Source organism: Plectropomus leopardus, chromosome 8 (genome assembly GCF_026936395.1).
Source record: "Plectropomus leopardus strain MGB_pleo_1.0 chromosome 8, ASM2693639v1, whole genome shotgun sequence".
Lineage (NCBI taxonomy): Eukaryota > Metazoa > Chordata > Actinopteri > Perciformes > Serranidae > Plectropomus > Plectropomus leopardus.
Window position 1 is genome coordinate 10,606,435 of NC_142183.1, and position 23,027 is coordinate 10,629,461.

The 23,027-nt window shown below is 40.7% G+C and overlaps 1 protein-coding gene across 2 annotated transcripts in view; it reads left to right on the plus strand.

Moving 5' to 3' along the window:
- slit3 (slit homolog 3 (Drosophila)) overlaps positions 1-23,027 on the plus strand; it is a 334,139-nt gene that overhangs the window by 165,539 nt on the left and 145,573 nt on the right. Inside the window, exons 5-6 of one of the 2 annotated variants that reach the window (XM_042492991.2) lie at positions 262-333; positions 21,233-21,304. In XM_042492991.2, coding sequence (XP_042348925.1) covers positions 262-333; positions 21,233-21,304 — 144 coding nt within the window. Of the gene's footprint in view, positions 1-261; positions 334-20,705; positions 20,919-21,232; positions 21,305-23,027 lie in introns of those variants that run through there. The other variant, XM_088080859.1, reaches the window with a different exon arrangement.

Here is a 23,027-nt window from a genome sequence, read left to right on the forward strand (position 1 = left end):
TCCTTTTGTCTTTGAAGCTCTTTGGACCAAATTGTTCCACTGATCATAAATGTCATATCATCCTCTCTCTGCCTTTCGCTCCATCTCTTTCTCCTTCTGCGCCTTTGTACTGTAATTGGCTCTGTGTGTGTGTGTGTGTGTGTGTGTGTGTCAGATCAAATGCTTGTGGTTTTGTTTATCATTTGACTCCATATATCTTTGAGTGCTTGGAATACCTCAACTAATGTCTCTCTGTTTGTCCCTCTGTCTCTCTCCCTCCAGAGACCTCAGTGAGAACCAGATTCAGGCGGTTCCGAGGAAAGCTTTCAGAGGAATCACAAATGTCAAGAACCTGTAAGCACAATCACTCCCCCCCTTTTCTCTCCTCTCTCAGCCTTACCCGCCTTCTTTCTCTGCACTTCTGTCTTTTCTTGTTTGTTTAATTGAGTTTTATTTTTATTAATATTTCACAAAAAACTTGATCCCAAATCCTTAAATCTCATTGACCAGCTCGAGATCCCAAAGTTTTCACACAGCAAATTTGTCGGCCAAAGTTTGGGGAAATGTTTTTGAAGCCCTGACGAAGACCAGTGTTTGGTGGAAACATTTTGGCTTTTTTAATTATGTAATTCCTCCTCGTTTTTCAGGTTTTTCACTCTTGCATTTCCCTCTCGTTGTGTGTTGTGTTTAATATGATATTTACAGATCTCCTTTGCTATCTAAAAGAACTAAAACCACCTAGTTAACAGTTCACACACAGATAATGGCCCGTTTTGATGAATTTGATTTGGATTCTGCAACAAGGCATCCCAGCTTTTTGTTCTCACGGTGAATCGTTGTGAAGCTCTACAATGAAAAATCATCCTGGATGAGGGATACCGCCTCAGTTTCCTGAGGTTTATGCCACCCCCCCCATTATAGGGTTTTCTTTGGGGAGTTCTTCCTTAGTCAGTGTGAGGGTCTGAGGACAGAGGGATGTCGTATGCTGTAAAGCCCTCTGAGGCAGTTGTGATTTGTGATAATGGGCTTCATAGATAAAACCGACTTGACTTGATAAAACAACGTGTGAAAGCACCTTGGAAAAGTCCAGACTCCATCTCGCAGGACTCCTGTGCCCAGTGTTGATCCCTTTTTTTTTTGACATAGCCAGTCGAAATTAATTTGCCACCTGTTTAAACTTCACTTATGTACTGCTGCCCGAGACAATTGGGATTAGTTTAAAAGACAAAAACAAGTCAGGGCATTTCTCCAGCGCTGACGCAGCGCTGTGGAGATAGGCTGCCCAAAAACTGATATTCAAGACAGCCCTAACTTTTCAGCATTAAAGCCAAAGTGGGTATCATGTAAAGGAAGGCACCTTCTCTATGATAATGACTTGTATCTGTGGTGTGCATATTTTAGATTCTATCACAGAGCATCTGAGGAGAGCAGTATTATTCCTAGACATGGCATTGGAAATTTCTAATTTGGTTTAGATTAGTTTCACATGATGCGTCTGTTATTTCCATCCTCCCTGCACCTCCTCACTCTATTAAGTGTTCTGCTTTTCATCACTTCTGCTTTTCCTCCTCACACCTTCCTTTATTCACCTCCCCTCATCTTCTCAGCTTCCTCTTCTCTCTCCTCCTCTCCCTCAGCTATCTTTCTGTCCAGAGAGGTTTTGTCCCCACGTCAAGCGCTCAATACCCCTCTGTCATTTATTCATGACATCCTAATCACCAATAGGGTGATCAATAGGCTGCCCAATCAATGCTCCTCATCAATAACGGCTGATCAATCCAGCCTGATGCTGCATTGGAAACTACTAGACAGACTCTGGGGGGGAAACAATGTTCTCAATGTGAGAGAGTTCAATACGGGGTTACAATAGAATAGAATAGAATAGAAAAGAATGGGGAAGAGCAGAGAAGAGTAGAGAGGAGTTGAGTAGAATAGAGTAGAGTAGAATTAGGTGTTAGAGTAGAGTAGAGTGCAGTAAAATAGAGTAGAATACAATATAGAAGGGTAGAGTAGAGTAGAATTGAATAGAAATGAATATATTAGAATAAAACAGTAGAGTAAAAGAGATTAGTAAATTAGAGTAGAATTGAACTGAATTGAATAGAAATGAATATAAGAATATAATAGAATTGAGTAGAAATGAATATATTAGAATAAGATAAAGTAGAGTCAAAGAGAGAATAAAGTAGAGTAGAATTAAATAGAATAGAAATGAATATAAGAATAGAATAGAATAAAAAAAGATTAGCTCTACAGGTCCAAATGAAATGTGTGCAAATGAACGTTTGCGGTTGTGTTTTATCAGTCCTGACTGACATGACGGAGGGGATGAAGGAAGAACAGAGCAGAAAAAAACAGAGCAGCACTTAATAACTACAAGATGCAAAAAGATAATAACCCATCGCTGTGAATGCTCCACGAGCCTTTTTTCACTTCCAGAGCTGCTGACTGACAGAAAACAAACAAACAATATACTCTGGCTAAATGAGAGAGAAAGAAAGAGAGCAAGAAGAGAAGTGTGATCTAATCTACGAGTTATCTTTAGTGATTCATTTGCAACGTGAACAAATAATAATTAGCCCACTTTTGAACAAGACAGCATGAAAGCGAAAGTTCAAAAGTGGATTTTAACTTGGAAGTAAATAAATCATCACCGCAATTACTGATTCAAAGATGGGTCATATTTGACTGCATGCCAACTGAATTTGTCATATTTAGTGTTGAATGAAAATAAATCATCAGTTATTTTATTCCATTAAGCCAATGAAGGTCGTGTAATGTGAATGAAAGCTCCAGAAAAGTTACAAAATGCAACTTTTGAAGAAACTGTTTTCTTGGCAGCAGTCACCTCACAACAGGGTGAAGTCTACCTGCAGGCTGTTCTCATGCACTTTTTATATGTCCACCAACCAAAAGCAATGCACCAACAGTCATAGATAACTTTCCTCATCACGAGCCAGCGACTTGTGTATGTGATTATATTTGAGAAGTAAGATGATCTTGCCTTTTCTGCTGCTATCTGGTAGTTTTTCATATTATTACAGTGTACAGTAATTTCAACACAAAAATAATGACTTCATATAGATTTATTGAAAACAGAGAACTTGCTAGGAATTCTGGGTCCGGTTTAGGTTGGCACAGGCACCCAAAACATTTCACTCCACAAGCAAAAACACTGCTCAGCTAAGCTTAGCGAGCAATCACAGAGACAATTACAACAAGCACTTTAATGTATTTCCAGTACATCTGTGTAATCACCCTAAGACGTGAGCTTATGTGCCCTTGAATTGTCAAGATCTATGTGTTCCCCGCACTTCTTCATTGGCCAATCTGTGCATTGATTAATATGCATCTTGCTACAGATCAGTAATTCAGAGTTAGGCGACAGGCGAATGTGCTCCTCTGCTTAGTTTCCTCTCCCAAGTGTGATGTAAGTTCAATATGGCCGCCAAAGTCCACAGGAGATTATTACTCTTAAGTTAAATGGACCTGAAAGTGCCTGTACTCGGTACTGCCGCTTGTGTGTGTGTGTGTGTGTGTATGTATTTGTGTGTGTAAGTGAGAAAGTGTCAGCTCTCATGGCCGCGGTCCAATCCTTTGAGTTCAGGTTGGACTCTGATCATCTGATCCACTCATGTCGGACACAATCCAAACTAAACGCTGCGCGCCACCTTACCTCTTTGACCTCAGACTCACTCAAGAGTTTCACAACCATTTGAAGTTCGCAGCCAGAAAACTGCCGGGCAAATCACATCTTAGGTGCAATGTTACACCACACTGCATGCTGATATTAATGTTTAATCTGCATTTATGCAGGGAAGGTTTGCTGAGCATGCAAAGTCTTTATTGGTAATGCCCTGCGTCACATTCATACATTAATACACACTTACACCTGAGGCCGGCCCAGTGTAACCACAGTCTCCTACAGTTATCTGACTGAGCAGCTGCAGCAGGTGAAGTTCAGTGTTTATAGACTTTGCACACTAGATGTATGTCACTTGCTGCCTTTACCTTTTTAAAGGGATAGTTCAGATTTTTTCAAGGAGGCTTATATTAAGTACTTATCCACAGTCTGTGTATTAACGACAGTAGATGGCAGTCGGCATGCCTCCAGTTTGGAGAATAAGACATCTTTATTGACCTTTGATGCGAACAAGCAAGCCAGCAAAGAGGCTCTTGTGTTCGAACCGCTCGCCCTGACTCTATTTTGGCAAATTTTTGCAAACCTCCAACCAAATTTTCATTGAAAGTCACAATAGTGAGCCAGGTCTTTTAGCAGTTCCCAGAAATCAACTGTTCAGGAAAGTGATGTTCTGTCCGACCAGCAGCGTTGTGCTGAGATGGAGTAAAAAAGGCAACCAGTGATGAAATATTACAGTTTTTCTCAATGGAGTTTGGCTTTGACGGGAGCATAGATAACAGCTTTGGACTTTGCTGTTTGATAGAAAGTTAAAGCTATAAAATAATCTAAATAAAGCTTACATTTAAACTGATATATATATATATATATTTTTAGGTGGCAAAAATATCTTTTGCTGTGATCCCCCATCCACAGTTGTATGTTGCTTAGCTTCCATATCAGTCGGGTTGCATCGTGTCTCAGAAAATATTGCTGTGTCATGGTCTCATGGTATTACAGTTACTATTATCAGTCAGAAATGGCCCTTAAAGGAATGAAAACAGAAGGATTAGTTTGGGTTGAACAAATGTTTTTTAATATTAATATTATATATATTATAATATATTATATATTGATATAATTTAGACAATTTTAAAAAATAACTAAAGGTGAGATTTTTCATGCAGTTGCATTTTTCTTTTAAATATCATAGATAAGCCAGTGTACAGGGTATGATACCAGTATATGGCTGCAACCCTTCATGTCAGTACTCCTGCCTGCTGTTTCAAACTGTGGATGCACCGATCACCATCTGCTGTGGTTACTACACTCACTACCTCAAACAACCCCACTTCAAAAGTTCCAAACTTTCCCTTTAACATCAGGCTCTCTCTTCTAATGCAACTCTTCACTTCCTGCCAAAGCTATAAAGTTGTATCAATCAAATCTGACGGTAAAATTGTCTCTTCCACTGTTAAAATGTTTTTCTCTAAATTACTTTGACCTACAAAGTGAATCATTTTACCCTTTTTTCCGTGCCAAAATTAGGAATGACTCAGGCAAAAAAAGATCATTCATTTTTCCCTTCCCTCTTTTTGGTGTTTAAGCACCTCCTCTTCCCTGTTCTACTTGTCTTTCCTTAGGTACTTTCTTACACTTTCTCCTCCTCTGTTCTTACTCTTCCCATGTCTCCCCTTTAAATTTAATCACTTTCATTTTCTCCTCCTTGTTCCCTCCCTTCATCTGTCACCACATCTTCATCCTCGATCCTTCCCCTTACTCCCATCATCCATTTTTTCTTCCTTTTGTTTGTCTTATCAACTATCTGTAAATTTTTTGTCTCTTTTCTTCTTATTTATTTATTTTATTTATGCCTCCGTGCTACTCATAACTGAGGCTGGAGGCATTATGTTTTGGGGTTGTCTGTCCCTACGAACTTCCATATAAACGTCCGTCCAGCACATTCTTGTGAATTTGATATCTCAAGAATGTCGAAAGGCAGTTTCTTCAAATTTGACATGAACATTGACTCAGATTCAATAATGAGCCGATAAGATGTAGGTGGTCATAGATCAAAGGTGAAGGTCACTGTGATGTTGTCAGTCTCACTTTTGTGAACGCAATATCTCAAAAACACCTTGAGGGGATTTCTTCAAATTTGGCACAAACATTCGAGTAGATTTAAGAGTGAGCTGATCTGACTTTGGTGGTCAAAGGTCACAGTGACCTTGCATTTGTGTCATTCTTGTAAACACAATATCTTATGAACACCTTGAGGGAGTTTCCCCAAATTTGGCACAAACATTAACTTGGACTCAAGAATGAACTGATTTGAGTTTGCTGTTTTAAGGTCAAAGTCACTGTGACTTTACAGCTGTCTTATTTTTGTGGACATAATATCTGAAGATGGCCTTGAGGGAGCTTCCTCAAATTTGGCACAAACGTCCACTTGGACTCAAGAATGAACTAATTAGAATCTGGTGGTCAAAGGTCAAGGTCAAGGTGACCTCACAAAACATTGGTCATAACTTAAGAACGTGGGGTGCCCACCTCTGCTGATTGTATAGATCCTCTGCGTGTGCGAAGCATCCGTGTTTTCGCAGACATGAATGTTGCGTGGAGGCATACATCTGCATGGCGGTATATCTAAATCTGTCTCTGTGAATTCTTTTCTCTTTCCCTTTTTTCTTTCACTTTATTCTTCTCTTCCTACAGCCTTTCTCACCATCCTTACATTCCCAGCTCGCTCTCTTCTATTCTCTCTCTCCCACTTTTTCCTCTCTATTTCCTTCCTGTTCCACACCCCTCCATCCCTCCATCCCTCCATCCCTCCCTCCATTAGACAAGGTGACTCCTGCAGTAAAAGGCTCCAACCCTCCATTATACCACAGAGTAAAAAAACCTTCATGACATTCTGTCCCTGGTGGACACAGCATTGATTTTCTCGTATGTCTCTCTCCCCCTCTCACTTTGTCTCTCTCCCCCCTCGCTCTCACTTTCTCCTCTGTCTCTCTCGCTCACTCTCAGTCTTTGTCTCTCACCCTTTCTGTCTCTCTCACTCTGTTTCTCTAAGGCTAGGGTCTCTATCCCTCCCTCTCACTCTCTTGGTTGTTTCCTTTCATGCTGCCTGGTGGCGAGCGTAGTATCCATTTATTGCACGTCTTTCACACAAACACACACACACACATCGCCCCGGACCCTTTCGACCCTGCTATCAGATTGACTGCTTTGCTGAAACTGCCAAGAACCTGGCAAATACGATTACTGTAGTCTCCTGCTAACCTAAGGAGACAGGTATATGCCATACATCTGTGTGTAGGTGTTTGTGTGTGTACATGTGTGCGCCCCTATACATTGTGCTGACTGCTGATCCTGTCATCCCCCAAAACTCGACCTGTCAGTCAAACAGCAGATTCTAAAGGTAAATGTGGAGTTAGAATGGGTGAAAAAGCGCTGTGCCAAAATTCCTGTAATACACTCTGTGTTTTATGGTTTTTTTTCTGCCGTACGTCATATTTTGGATGCTTATCTTATCTAATCTTATCAAATCCGATTTTCTATAATTTAATCTTGTCTCGTCGTGTCTTGTCTGGTTGTGTCTCGTCTCATCATATCTTGTCGTGTCTCGCCTTGCCAGAAAAGTCATCATGTTAACCACACCGGCAAATGTCCAACAACGTTGCTGCTTTGGCATCTTACGCCTGTTTTCCCTGCTGCTCCTGAGTTTATAACAAAGTCAGGATGCAGCAAGGGAAAGCGTTTGTTTCATTCTGCAAAACTAGATGCCAAAGAATTGCACAATTATGTGTGATGTGTGTCGAGTGGTAGCAAGTTCCTTCTGCAGACAGGTAGTGACAAACTGAAAATAACGGAATACTTTACCCACAGAATAACAATTTCTTATCAGTACTTTGTGCAATGTTACCTTGAATTTATGAAGAAAACTTTTTTTTTCTTACATGCCTCTGCGGTGAAAGAAGAATCAAAAAACAGCAAACATTGTTTACCATTAGGGTAAACAGGCACTGTGTTTAACATCAGCAAAACTATATCAAAACCAGGCTCGGGCGGTGTTTAATTTTTCACACCTTCATAACTGGCTGGAATTTCACCTGGGTAAACAGTATATAACGGTATCAGTGTGTGGCACTAACACGCCCTCCCTCCAACACATGGCACTGCCAACTGGCAAGTTTGCTACGTTCTTTAGGCTGTGTTGTGATTTTCTATCTACTCAATATATAATACCAGATATCAGCGAAAGTTAATGTTCTTATGATTTTCCTTATTAAACGGAGAAAGACAACCATACACCGTCTGAATTCATGTTTCTCTCTTCTACCAAACTAAGACTTCCTTAATTGTCTCGTTAACTCATTGTACAACGAGTCAGTCTTGTTGGATGTTTAGTTATTCCACTGTTCTAACAATCAGCAAATCTGGTTTGGTCAAAATAATCCCTCAATTCACTGGGTTAGATGAGGAAATCTGCTGTTTTCCCCGAGTCTCTCTGTCCTCTCTCAGCTGTTGCAGGGATGACAGGTGTTTACAGTTTTGTAACGTTCTCTTCACCACTCATAGTCAGCTCAGCTACCTATTGCACCACACTGACCTCCAGTGGCACATGATAAACACTGCATGCAAAACATCCTCATTACAGCCTCTCCAGTATGAAGTTTACAGAAAGATAAGGGTTCGTATTTTGACAGTAATGGAAATCACACTGTCAGGATTTCTAAATACCCTGGTATACCATAATACTGCCCAATCCAAATCTAAACATTCTGTTATGAAGTTTCACAAAACTCATACAGTAATCCAAGTCGCAGTTATCCAGTCCTACGCTCAATGCTTCCAAAACATGTTGCATTGCCTTGTGTTCAGCCCTTTCTAACCAGGACTAAATGTATCTATGCCGGGGCGCCTGATGGCTCAGTGGATAGAGGGGCGCCCCATGTACAGAGGCTGTGTCCTCACTGCAGCAGCGGCGGGTTTGAATCCGGCCTCAGCCATTTGCTGCATGTCTCTCTCCCCCTTTCACACGCTGGCTGTCCTGTCAATTAAAGGCAATAAAAGCCTTAAAAAAAAACGCTTTCACTTTTTGACATGTGAGAAAAATGTCTTCTTCACAAATTTAGTGTGATACAGCACGAAAAACTGATATGTAAATGGATGTTTTGTGGGTGAAGTATTCCTTCAAGAGAGACATACAAAAGTAGCTCTTAAACAGCATCAAGTAAGCTCTCCATCCCCAGAAAACTGACGAACCCTTAAACACCTCCACCTCCACCATAAGACTTAAAGAAGAATACATTTTAGTTTGTAGAGTCGGCAGCGTGCTGAAGTCAAACGATTTCTGCGAATTTAATCTACTGCCTCCAAAGTCGAAGTGTGTCATGAAACTATCCTTTAGAGGAACTCTGAGTCAACTGTTTACTTTGTGTTAACACTTACTGAGTGTCTGCGTCTCTGTGACCAACAGTCACATAGCACTCCAGCTAACAAGCTGCATGCTAGTAGTGTTAAGCCTTTAACTGAAGTGGATTATATTCCATGGCAAGCCTGACTTGTTTAGTCTGATTGTTGTGTCAACAATATAAAGATACGTGTCCGACTGAAAGAGACTCACAGTCAAGCAGTCACAGCAAGAGTTTGATTCGCCATTTGTAGACTGTTCAACAACATTACGCCCCCTTTTGTCATTTTTCCAACCACATTGGTGAGTTCATTAAGTTAAAAATATTAAATTGAACAATCCGTCAAATTAAATTGTTTGACATTTTGCAAAGACAATGGTTAAATGACTTGTGTCACAACTCATTCAATTCCCTCGGGGTGCAATTTTTATGTAATTTGAGGCAATTTGATGCAAGCTGGTTTGCAGACATAACAACAGAAAATCACAGCAAACAATTAATTCACACATTTTTAAAGCAATGAAAAAATGCTAATTACACTCCCCTGAAGATAAAAATCAAATAACAGCAACAATTATAAAGTAGTGAGCAACCGTTACAAAAAGTTAGCTGTACAGGTTTTGCCAGGGCTCAGTCTTAGACTGAGGAGCTCCTGCTCCATTGTGTCCAAAGGGGCTGGCCGGGGTGGTTTAGGCATCTGATCAGAGAGCCTTCTGGGTGCCTCCAGCTAGAGGTATTCTGGGCACGTCCAACTGGTAGGAGGCCCAAGGGTAGACCGAGAACACGCTAGAGGGATTATGTATCTCATCTGGTCTGGGAACGCCTTGGGGTCCGCCAGGAGGAGCTGGAAAGCGTTGCTTTGGAGAGGTTCGTCTGGAATACCTGGCTCACCTGCTGCCCCAGTGACCCGGCCCCAGATAAGCAGATGGAAATTGGGGAGTAGATGGATATGCAGGTGGTGGTGTTGAAAAAATTGCCTTGAACGTCTAAACACGAACACACCATAAATTACGTTCAAATGCCACCTATCAACGATTACTTATGATAATCTTGTGTCCCAGATTATAAGGGGTGCAGCATTTTTTCACCTGAGACGATTTGGTTGTGTCTGGTTGGAACGATTCAGAATATCAGTGGCGTAAAAACACTTACACAAGGTACAGTACTCGCTCTGGATAAAGGGAAGGCTGTAGTTTGTCTGTTTGGGTTCCAGATACATTTTTTCTCTGTTGTTGTTGTTCTTTGTGTTATTTGTTCTGCCTCTCCTCAAATGTTATTGAACAGCCCAGTTAAAAGTGACAGTGACAAGTGTTTGCAGCATTTTACCCAGAGTTGAACACTTTTTAACTCTCAGTGACCCAAAAGAACTGGCAAATGTGCAACTCTCAAAGCAGAGTAGATACTTAGCTTCTCGTCCTGCTGCTGGCTTTCATAGCAGAGAGTGATGATGTGGTGCTCCCGTGATAAAAAGAAAAGATAAACACATATAACAGTTGTGACTGTTGCTTGCTGTCCCCTGCAGTTGGCTTGCCATTTGCACAGTATTGCAATGCAAAGGTGACTGCAACAGCCCTAAGTCAGAGGAAAGTATATTTACACCTTTTTATTTAATTTTTGTGCAGATTTTCTGTGTGTGGTGAGTGAGAACAACCTCAACAAGCCTGATGCAGTTAACCCCACCCGACTTATATCCCGAGAGCCCCCTGTTTTTTTTTTATTTATCTGCTGGTTTCACAGCCTCACACTGAAAGACAGAAACAGTCTGAACAGCATTGATAAAATTTGCTCTGAGATCACAGGAGTGACATAAAGGGATGTGACCACTTGTCACAATCAACAAATACTCTAGAAAGTGTCAAGTATTTTAGCTTCTTCTGGACATGTTTTTGCAAGTGAATTTTCTATCTTGCCGTCTGGGTACTGGTACACTTTACCTGTTTATAAGACTAGCCACTATTTGAAATCTTTTATTTCCTCTGCAGTTCTGCTGCTCTTTTAAATTCTCTGTAAATGATATTTTTTATTGTTGTATTTATTTTCTTAATAATCAAACTTAATTTTACTCTATTTATAGATTAAGTTATTCCACTGAACTTGCTGGCATATTTTTATTTTTACTAAATTTATTAGTAATATATTTATGTGTCTACATGTTACTGTATATGTAGACATTGCTGTCTACATATACAGTAACATGTAGACACTCTCAAACAAATAATCCCAGGTGGGATTAATACAAATTGTCAGAATGTGAAACTGAATCAGGGTTCCCACAATCATAGAAAACCTGGAAAAGTCATAACTATTTCACAATCACATTTTCCAGGCCTGGAAAATTCTTGGAATTAGTAACAATTATTGAAAGTTTTTAAGGAGGTCATAGAATTCTGTAATGTATAATGAAGTTATAACAATAATCTTTCAGGGATAGCCTTCCATGTAATGTAACATAACATTACAATTTTCTGTAGCTGTTGACATAAAGTAGCTCCTTGGCAAACATTGGGCAAGTGGTTCGAGAAATATCCTTGAAAATTCATGAAAAAGTTTTGAAATTTTATCCATGAAAATGTGTGGCAACCCTGTATAATGACAATCTGTCAGTCTGCTTTCAAACCTTTATTCTTGGATCCTGTATAAAAGTTACACTGCAGCGTTCAGCTGCTACTGAAATATTTTCTGCGTTCAGTGGAGACAGAGGAGCAGAGACGAACGTGATCAACCACAGATGCAGTATGTGTACAGTTGAAGTCACGCTTAAATCACAACATATGTGAGCCAGTCATGCTGGGAGGCATATAGCTTTAGTTTAGCTCACAGAGAAGCATGGACGCATCAGATAAGATACAGCTGTTTCATATGCCCTCACATTACACCTCAGTGCCCACACAGACACGCTTTTTATCTCCTGTAGCCATCACGTCCTCATATTGTACCTTGTTTTCCATCTGCCTGCCTTCTCGCTCTCTTGGCCACTTTTTTATTGTGATAAAATGTAATTCATTTTCCCCACCGGGTCCACCCAAGCTCAACCTCTACACACTTGTAGCGCCTTCAGGTGCTTTGGAAGAAAGTGTTCGAGGAATGTAATGTGTGATTTTTTCCAACAATGCAACCTTACAGTATATCAATGTAAGAACAAAAAAAGGACCCAACCCCATGGCTTTACTTCTTTACCTTTCTCCTTCCTGTCATCCTCTCCTTTCACTTCTCCCTCGTAAAACGCCTCTACGCTTCATGCTCCCCTACCCACAATGCAGTGCAGGATGGCCGTTTGTTTGAATTATGACTACAGCGCCTTAGAGAGGTGAGAACATTGTGTCAGCTGCGTGCACACACACATACACACACACACACACGTTTCTCACCTGCACTGTTGTGCGTCTCTGTCATTGCCGATGTTTGTCTTCAGTTGTTTTTATGTTTACCACAATTCCAACAATGGACAGCTCGAGCCAGGCATATATATAGAAAGAGTGTGTTTGGAAATATAGAAAAAAAGGATTAACAATGGCCCTCCGTTTGAAGGCAGAGTATCTTTAAATGAAGGTGACACCAGGGGCAATAATGCACACACACACACACACACACACACACACTTCACAGTCATTTCTTCCCCCGATCAAGCATTCAAAGCCGTGCACCAATATGCAAAGAGTGGCGAGAAAGAACAACAAAGACATGAAAATGTTTACTCAGACTCCCATCATTCTTTGCCCTAAAAAAACCCCTACGCACTTCCTTAAATGGCAGGATGTGGCTGATTCATTAAAGGTCGTGACCAACTGAGACAGGAGGGAGAAAATGCCAATAACTGTGTCTGAAGTATAACTCATTCAGCATGGTAGCTTTTTCATCACGGTTATTTGATTTTGGATTCAGTTTTGACATAGAAATTACTAAAACTCACACACAGTAAAACCGAACCTTCAAAGTGCAGTCAAAGTTTCAGCCCGAGACAGAGACACTCCTATTTTTTCCCATTGACCATCAAATTAGATTTCTGCAGCGCTGCCTTTATTTAACTTGAACTTTAACATTACACTAATGCACTTCCATCTCTTTTAACTGTTTATTTTACAGAGTTATAAACATCCTAAATGCACTTCAAGCAAATTTAAGTTTATATTCAATTTGTCTAATTTGATGCACAAAAAAAAGACTCGGATGGAGAGCCAGTTGGTGTCCTTGAGTGCGTGTACCAACCTCAGTCTGGAACACAGTGGACAGCGGTGGTGGACTTATAATTGTAAAACATGTACATGACTTCCTGTACCCTTGAACATCACTACAAGCAGACGAATCATTTGCAAGTCAAAGTCTGCCTTGTGTTGTGCAAATGCTCATTTACTGCATGAAGGCTACATGCGGAGGCAGTCATTGCAGATGTCCATCCAGCCTGCTTTAATCTTACATTAACAGCACTGCAGGTTTCCCCAACATCGAATGTTAATGTTATGGATAGAGCAACACAGGATACAGAGAAAGATGTCTGAACGAAAACCAAAGGATTTAAAGAGAATTAATGACAAAGAGAGACAGAGAGAAGTTGACTTCACTGATCAGCCGTCGTTCTCTTCTACAATCCCAACACATCAATCCTTAATCCTCATCCTCCCCCCCTCCTGTTTTCCTCTGTCTTCTACTTTTCTTTCCATCCAGATATTTTTTGCGACGTTTCAATCTCCAGCCTCCTTCTCGTCTACTAATCATTTGGTGTTTAGATTTTCTCTCTTCAGATCACCACTTATTTTTTATTTCTTTTAGCTCTCCACTCTCATTTTATCCAGTGTCTTGTTGCGTGTCGCCTTCCTTTCTTTGTAACTTTTTTTTTCAATCCTTTCACCAGTTCACTCCTCTCTTTCCATTTTCATTCTTTTCTTCCCTCCTCCAGGTTTCCTCTTTGACCCATTCACCCCAGTTACTTTTTTGCCAGAATACAGCAGGTGAAATAATTGTACGTTTCTGCAAACCGCGGATATCTTACATTTGTTTGTTACTATGTAAAGGATACGTTGAAACATTATGTTATGTTTATTGTCCACAATGCTGTGGTTAACGTGTGGTTAGGTCGGGGCACAAGAACCACCAACTGTCATATACTCATATACTACAACAATTTAGAAACGTAGATTTGATACATATGAAACATAGAAATTAATGCACGTTTTGCAGAAACTTACAATGCCAACATGTTCTGTCAACGGGTCGGATTTCTTTCTTTACTCGTCTTTGCATTGCTCGTCTTTCTAAGTATGTTTAGTATTTGCACTCTTACAAGTAATAACAAGAGGAAAAATAATCTACTCACCTGATAGACAAAAAAATAAATAAGGTCGAGGATGCTGAAATGTGAGCAAACAGGGTCTTCAGTAGATTATGTGTAAAAAAGGAATTTTGGTCATCAATTATTTTTCAAGATTGTCTTTTAAGAAGAGCAACCACATCTGTGTTTTCAGCCAGTGCCCCAGAAGATTTTACATTTTACATTACAGTGACAAAGGAGGAAGTCGGGTGAGGTTGTTGTAAAGTGGTAAAGTCACCAAAAGGATGTTTTGGTAGATGGATGGGTCAACAGAACGTCAGGAGACTGCAGTTCATTTCCACTTTCAAGCTGACAGTCATTTTTGGTTTATTTTGACCATGACCAAAATTTTCTTTTTAACCGTCAATGCTCATTAACATGACAAGCCGTCATCTTTCCGTAAACCTAACCATTGATGTGCATGTTCAATTCAAATGAGTTTTTTCCATTCAAATTTGCAATTTACTCATGTGTTCATTAAACATCGATATGACACAGCTTTAGTAGCAATGGTGGCCGAGTGATAAAAATGCTCAGGTACTAAGTTCATAAGATGCAAACAGATGCATTCAGTTTAATGTTCACTCAAAAAAATATGAGCACATTTGTTGAAAGATGCTCTACTTTACTTTTTAAAGAAACACTGCAACTCAGCAAAGATAACAGAACGAATGGTAGGTCATCTATGCACTCATAAAAACATTACCCAGTTGGAAAAACATTTCTGTGTTACAGCGTTCTTGCTAGATGCTAATAATATCTAACCAAGTCATTTTTGTGCTTATTTTTCAGCAGGGGTAAATCAGGGTTTTCAAACTGACTTTTTCAAACAATGTAACTGCATGTAACTATACATTTAATTTAAGCCTCCTACAGTTTGACTCTACAGATATTTCACACTGGAATTAAAACACAATTTAGCTACTCAGCAACTTCTTGGAAGGCAACTTGTGAACAAATTAAATGCAGACTTTTGTTGCATACTTTGTGTTTCTAACTTCTGTGTTGGGCAGATAAAACTGGCTCTTCAGCATTTTGGAGAGTTCTGATGTCCTCAAATGGCCGCATTTGACCAAAACATGCAAAATGATCTATTGAAAAATTGTTGAAATGAGAGCAGCCACAGCACATCACTGTTTACTTCATGTCTTTCCAATACATCTCCATCACTGCTCATTGTGTAATTTCTTTATCAACAGTTTTTTTCTGTGTTAAGCAGTTCCTTTAATTCCCAGTCAAACATTTGTGCTGTTTACATTCATTTCCAGATTTGATGAAGCAGTATTTGTTGATATGGATTGGATGGGAACCCAGCTAGTGCCTGCCCTCCCCCCCACTGTCCTTTCATTAATTACTCAGTCAGTAGTGGTTGCTCACTGATGGATTCATGGAGTGGCAGGGCTGCTGTGTGTGTGTGCGTGTGCGTGCGTGCGTGCTTCCCTCTGGTCCAGATGGTAGCAGAGGGAAACATTGAATCAGTCTGCCAATAGGCCTTATGATAGACATGATTAAACACACTAACTAATTATATGGAAGGAAATTAAATTCTGGACCCTCGTTCTATCCTCCGTAACAAACATCCCTGATCTGAACACATTCAAGCACAAACACACAAGGACTATGAATGCAACACGATGGTACAAATATGAGGAACACACACACCCACGGACACACACACACACGGACACACAAAGTACACCCTCATTCCAGATTGATACCAATCATGTCACTGCTAATCAGGGTGCTTGGTGAACAAAGCTGTCAGAGGAATCCAATCATATCACAGATGATGGAATCGTTTACTGTGGACGAGGACAGACAATGAAGTACATGGCCGCCAATATGAATCCACCAGTTATTCTCCATTCTGGGAAAATTACAGATGTGAGGAGCATAGTGATAATATGTTCTCAAAATGATTAGAGCGCCATCCTGTAGAGTTACGTACAGTTTAAGAGTTGAAGACATCTTTCTAGTTGTCTGTCAGCTCTACAGAGTGGTGGGAATCCCCCACACTCGCGTCAAGAAGTCGTGAGAGTCATTGGTGACACGGTAGACATGGAGAGACAATAGAGTCAATTAATATAGATGTACGGGTTCTTCGACTTCACACCAAACAACAAATTAAGTCGTGTGTCAGTGCCTTCCAGAATGACCCTGATATTACAGAAATGGTATTTATGAGCATTAACTAACCATCATCATTGTTTAAAAGAAACCGACATTGATTGTTGGTAGATGACTGTACCTTCCAAACTGTACGATTTGAGCCTGTTTTCGAAATGTTTATTTACCGATGGGTGAAGAAAAGGGAATTCCTGCACATTGCAATAAACGTTATTAGATTATCTAATCTTATCTAATCTAATAAAGTTTATTGCAAGTATCAGGACAATGTGCGGAAATTCCTTTTTTCTCACCAATGGACAATTTCCTGTAAGTGTCTTCAAGTTTTTAAAGATACTGTGCATGATGCAAAGCCATAGCTTATACTTTATGTGCTTGCTTACACTATATGTGTGAAATTAGACGATAAAATGGCAGACCATTTTGGGCATCAACAATGTTAGTCAAGATTTGTTTGAAGGCTTTGAGGCAGGTTGAAGTTTCTTTGCTAGCAGAGGTCTGTAACGTTACGCCAGTACAGTAATGCATTATTGCAAACTTTTCACTAAATCATATTGGCCAATATAGGATAAGGAAACATCAAAGAGGCAAATCTGGCCACCAAAATTTCTGTCCAATTGACACTTTTAGATACCCTGTCTTCCACTTTCCCCAAGCACTGTGAGTAAAAAAAGGCACCTATTTGGGGGAATCGACTCGCTGCTCTGCTTAAACTGTGCAAGATCCTGATGACAGCAGACCAAAATTTCAGATATCCATCAAACATTTATCCAGTTGATCAGGCCATGATCAACCTCAAAATGAGCTCCACCTTGACTACGTTAAATGGACAGGAATTATTTCTTCAGCTACAACAAGTCATGTTTCCTTAAAGTGACAGTCTCACATCTGACCACCTAACACGATCTCCAGACTAGAACATTAATATTGGACGATCCTTCTAAACCGCAGATTATGTTCAGTGTCACTTTTTCTTTCACCTGATTCCAACAATTTTGAACTCTTGCTTTCTACTTTATTTCCTCATGGCAATCAGGTATGGTTACGGTTTGTGAAAATGTGAGAAAACGTATGCCAAATAAACTTTAGGGTTAAGTTAGGGAAAGATCAGGAACAATAATTGAGGATGTGAACTTTTTCATGAAAGTTAAAGGTACTCTCCGACCTCCACAACCTTAATTTCTGTCAAGTAACATAAAGCATGCAATACTTTTTCACTTCGGCACTGAATATCCACAATACAGGTACATTGTGAGGAGCAGAATTGTCCAATATGAACATATTTACTCAATATTGGGATGTACATGCATAAATGACACAACACAGATGAATCAAATCACACAAACCTTAGTACACCTCTTTGTTCTCTAAAATAACACAACAAAAATAACACAAAATGCCTTTAATAACTACAGTCGACTTTGGCAGTGCCATATGTCTCCATATGGCTGATCAGGCTGCGTGCCAGTTTGCCTTTCTAAAAAAATCATGCCTTTTAATTACATAAAACACAAACATGGCGTAGCCATATGTCGGTATGATCCCCAGACTCACTTTATTTTCAGAGTCCAGTCATTTAACAGATGTTCACACTCACAGCTTACCTCCAACAAGTAGCCAAAAAATAATCTTAGATTCAATCCAAGAGCACGACCCTCTCAGACCCTTTTATACTGTTATAACAGACCACTCCACATCAATGACCCCAGCAATCTTCACAAATCGTACTCAATTAATCAAGTGCGGCATGGCAAGGCTGTAAACAAGTTATCTCTAAATCACCTCTAAAATATAATTGCATTGGATCAAAGCAGATCAAAACATCTCATCAGTCTCTGGAAGCCTTTGGAGGACCGAAAATAATTATGTTTCGAGCCAAACCTGGCCTGTGGGCACAGAGTTGTTTGGTATTTACTGTCTTGAGTCAAAACTGAACTCATGTCAGCCGTTAACCACCAGCAGCTGGTCAATATCAGATAGATATGCATGAAAAATGTTCCTGCTGTGACACAGCAGCAAATTTAGATAAAATAAGAGTGCACTGACCAAACAAAGAATTACAGTATTTTTGCTTTATGTAGCAGTTTTTTGTATGTTAATTTCATTTTCAAGTCTGGTGTGAAAGTGCTTGTTGAAGTGATGGTTAATCCCTGGATCGACATCAGTTTTCTAGTGCCGCATTCAGACGCTAGTCACTAGCATTTAAACCTCTGAAACCTGAAAACATCGGTTTTATTGCTTTCAGAAACACAGGAAATAATGAGCAACCTGGCAAGAAATATCCTACAAAAATAAAAAGTAATGACAAGGAAATTATGTTAAATACCTCGGGGAGATTATCAGATATGATCAAAAAAATTGGGAAACGTGTCCAGAAAACTGTACTCATAATTCTTTCAATTATTTTTTTTTAATTGTTTTACATAGAAATCAAAAATATATGTATTTCACTTTTCTTTCTTTTTTATTATTTTATTTTATTATTTTTTATTTATACTTTTGATTTTCTTGTAACTTTTTTCTTATTTCTTGCAATTTTTTGGCAATTTTATTGTTACGTTACTCATCACCCTCTTCCCTTTTTTTTAGTAAATCAAGCCAATTTTCTCAGGTTTTAAAGGGTTAAAGGCAACATTTTTCTAGTGATAACATGGTGAGGCTCAATGCACGGTAAACTTTTTATATGTATTTCTCACATTTTACTGAAGTCACTGCAGTAGAGCCTTTCTTTAACCTGCTCCTTTTTGAAATGCAGCTATGAGATTCACTTGTGGTGTTCAGAAGTAAATACATTTCCCAGATAGTCTGAGGACACACTCACACAAACATGCACATATAAAAACAAGCCACAGAATACGTCGCTCCAGAAGCCCTGATGTAATTTCTGTCGCCCTGCAGAGGCCACCCAGCTCCTGCTCTGGGAACCTCCTTCCTCTGGGTTAAAAGCTGACATGACTGATTTAACAGGTGCTGCAGTGTGCCGTGCAGATGCCGGGACTATGTAGAGAGGAAGAAAAGGGGATTTGAAAGGTTGATAAAAGAAAACAGGGAGAAGAAATGGATAGATGGGGTGTGAGGAGAGAAAAGGTGAAGGGGAATTAGAGATGAGAGGAGGCGAGAGGGCACAAGAGGGAGAGGAAAAAAATGGATTATGAATGGAGAGAGGGAGAGAACATGAAAAATGGAGAAGATGGATGCTCGGAAACGAGGGGAGAAGAAAGCAAAGGAGGAGATAGAAGTGGAAGAAAAAAAGGATTAGGGATGGAGGGATCTAGAGGAAGAGAGATGAGATGTGGAAGGGGACAAGGAGGAGAAGATTAAGGTGGAGTGATATGCTTTTATCTTCTAGTGTCTGGAGAGCAGACAGTAGCCACGCTGCGTCTGTGTGTGTGTGTGTGTGTGTGTGTGTGTGTGTCCATGGGGGACCTTTTTGGGTACATGTGTTTATCTTTTTGTGTGTTTCTGTAAGTATGTGTGTGTGTTTGAATGTGTGTCTGCTTGTGTTTGATTACATCTTTTCATCTGTGTATTTCTGTGTGTCCACCTGTTTGATTGGTGTGTGTGTGTGTGTGTGTGTGTGTGTGTGTGTGTGTGTGTGTGTGTGTGTGTGTGTGAGACAGTCTAAATGCCACTCATCCTTCCTAGTTTAGTTTTAAAAAGGACAACAGAAAAAAACTAAGGGATATATCTAAATGTCTGCCCTTTATATCTGCAATTCATCCATCTGAAGAAGAAGAGAGGGGGAGGAGAGACAGAGGGATGGATGGATGGGAGAAGGAAGGAAGGAAGGAGGGAGGAGTGGAGTCCTCGGGGTTGTTGGGTTCATGGTTGAAGGGGTGGATGCTGATGGGGGGGGGCTGAATACCTACAGCCCAGCAAATTAAAGTAAAAGCAAAGGATGGATGACAGTGGGGTACAGGGTGCATCTGGGAGTCCAGTGGAGGAGGCATTGAGCAAGCCAGGGAGGAAGGGAGGTAGAGAGAGAGAGGAAGGAAGGAGAACGGGAAAGAGAGGCAGAGTCGTGACTGTAGGTTGATTTACGGAGGCTTTCCTTTTAATGAAATTGTTTCAGTGACAGAGCCGGTAAAAGGCCCTTAATGGATTGGCTGGCCTAATGTAATGAAATTACTCCCTCTTTCACTACAGAGAGAGAGGAAAAAAAAGAATAAAAGAGGACACGGGGAGGAGGAGGAGGAGGAGGAGGAGGATGGGAGAGGAGAAAATGCAATTAATATTTACAGAACAGACAAGCAGGGTGGGCTTTAGTAGCTATGGCTCGCTCGCTCTCTTCTTCACTGTGTCTACCTCTCTCGCCCCTCTCTCTCCCGGTGGCCAGTGTGCGCTGGGCGTGCAGCAGGGGAGGGAGGTGATAGGCTGACGCCAGGCAGGCCACTTCAGCGCACCGGTCTCCTCTCTCGCGCTCTCCTTTTCCTCTCCTGCTCTCCTCAGGGCTGGCCATATCAGCGCTGAGGTGAGAGACTTAACCTGAGCTTGTGTGCTATCGTCTGGACTGGGCATCCCTCGAGTGTGTGTGTGTGAGTGTGTGTGTGTGTGGGAAAGAGTGTAAATGCCGGTGTCTCCTACCTGCTACCTTAAGCCCACTTACTGGGGTATCACCTCACACACTCCCCCACACACACTCATTCACGCAACCCGTCTTTTGTTAGTCCCTCCCCCAGCTGAGCGGACCTTGCAGACTTGCGCCTGACTCTCTCCCATCTCTCCCTCTCATCTGTGTGTGTGTGTGTGTGTTTGTCTGTGTGTGTGTTTGTGTGCTCGGTGCAGGCAACTGGACAGCAACCACATCAGCTGCATCGAAGATGGAGCTTTCCGAGCGCTGCGCGATCTGGAGATTCTGTAAGTAGAGAAAAACCCCGGTCCTCTCACTCTGGCTCCTCCATCTCTCTTCTCCTCCTCCGCCTCCTCCTCCTCCTCTCATCCAGTCTTCTCCCCTCTTCCCCCTTTTTTCATGTGTTGTCTGTGAAGCAGGGATCTGTCCTGCGCTCTCCTCCTCTTGTTATCAGCTTTGTTTTCCATCAAATTCAGTTTCTTTATCCTTTTCTCGTCTTCCTCTCCTCTCTTACTTGATTGTCATCCTTCATTTACTTTTCTGCCATCCTTTTATCCCTCTATCTATGCACACCTTCTGCACGTCTTCAACATAAGAAAAGCTTGAACTTAAACATGCTTCTGTAGAGGAAATGTAGTTTCTTGTGTGTGAATTCTCACCCTGCGTGTGTGTGTGAGCTGAAGTGCATGTTCAAGTGCAAGGATGAAGCGCAGTGTACCTGTTCATTCACCAGCAAACGTGTTGTCCTTGACTCACAATACACTGCTACACAAACACAAAGAGTCAGGAAAACAGTGCATCTGCCACCTGCTGTGTGTTGCGCTCTCTCTGCACCATGTGTGTTAGTGCATGAGGGTGATTCCCCCCGCTGCATATGGGAATACGTTGATGCGTATTTGCTTCCAGCTGTGTATGTGATTGAGTGCGCGCATGTGTGAGTGTGTGCAAGTTTGTGTGTCCGATCTGTCCACATTTTTAGAGCTGCTCATTTGTCACTATGCTCAGAGGTGTGACTGGCGTTTGTGCAATGCGAGCTTGTGTCGGGAAAGATGTCTACTTTCTCAACACTTGTGTGTGCGGGCGCGCATCACTGTACACGAATATACGTGTGTGTATGTGTCCATGGCGTGCATTTGCTCTGGCACCAAAGCAGACGTTGTGTATCACTGTGGTTTCTGCATCTGAACCAAATCCTTAGCTTCAGTTCACTGCAACAGCTGAACTGTCAGAGCATACATTTCCCATTTTTGTGGGAAAATACATAAAGGTTAAAGGGTCATGTCTTAATTTTATGAAACACTGAGCTGGAAAAAGTTAACAAACTGTTGTTCGGTTGGCGCCAACATTGGTTCATTTGACTGCAGGTTCGTTGGCAATACATTCATATTCTGCTGTATGGTGCTGAGAGGTGGAAAGGGTTGTGGTATTGTTGCTGAATATGTTTATTAGAGGGAAGAACTGAATGCAACGAGAGAGGAGCACATAGACAAAGAAAAACAGCAGGAGAAAGAAAATGAGACAGCAGAGGACAGGACAAGATGACTGGAGAGAGCAGAAAAAGAAGACGCTGTCCCCCATTGTAGTACATAGCATAGAGCTAAATGCTGTTTGATCATTACAAGTGGACATAGTGGAGATCCACAGAGAGACACCCACAAAAAACAGTCTCATGAATCCAACAATGCAGTTTTTAAGTTGTTTTTGAGCAGGAAGTTGTTGATTATTAAGGTTTGAACACCTAGTAACATTTTTTCAGCCCAGTAAAGTAGAAATTAACGTTAATTGGCCGCTTCTGAAAGAAATGTCTCATTATCACATAAAGATCTACTGTACCCAGCAGTTTTATGTGAAAAACAAATACTAAATAATCCATTATTTAAGCATAGACTCCGCTTTTTTGTAATACTTTTCTTAAACTGGTATTTAAAAAATATAACATGATTAAAGAAAATGTTTAACCCTTTAGAACCTGGATCGACATTAGTTTTTCATGAAGCATTCAGACACCTT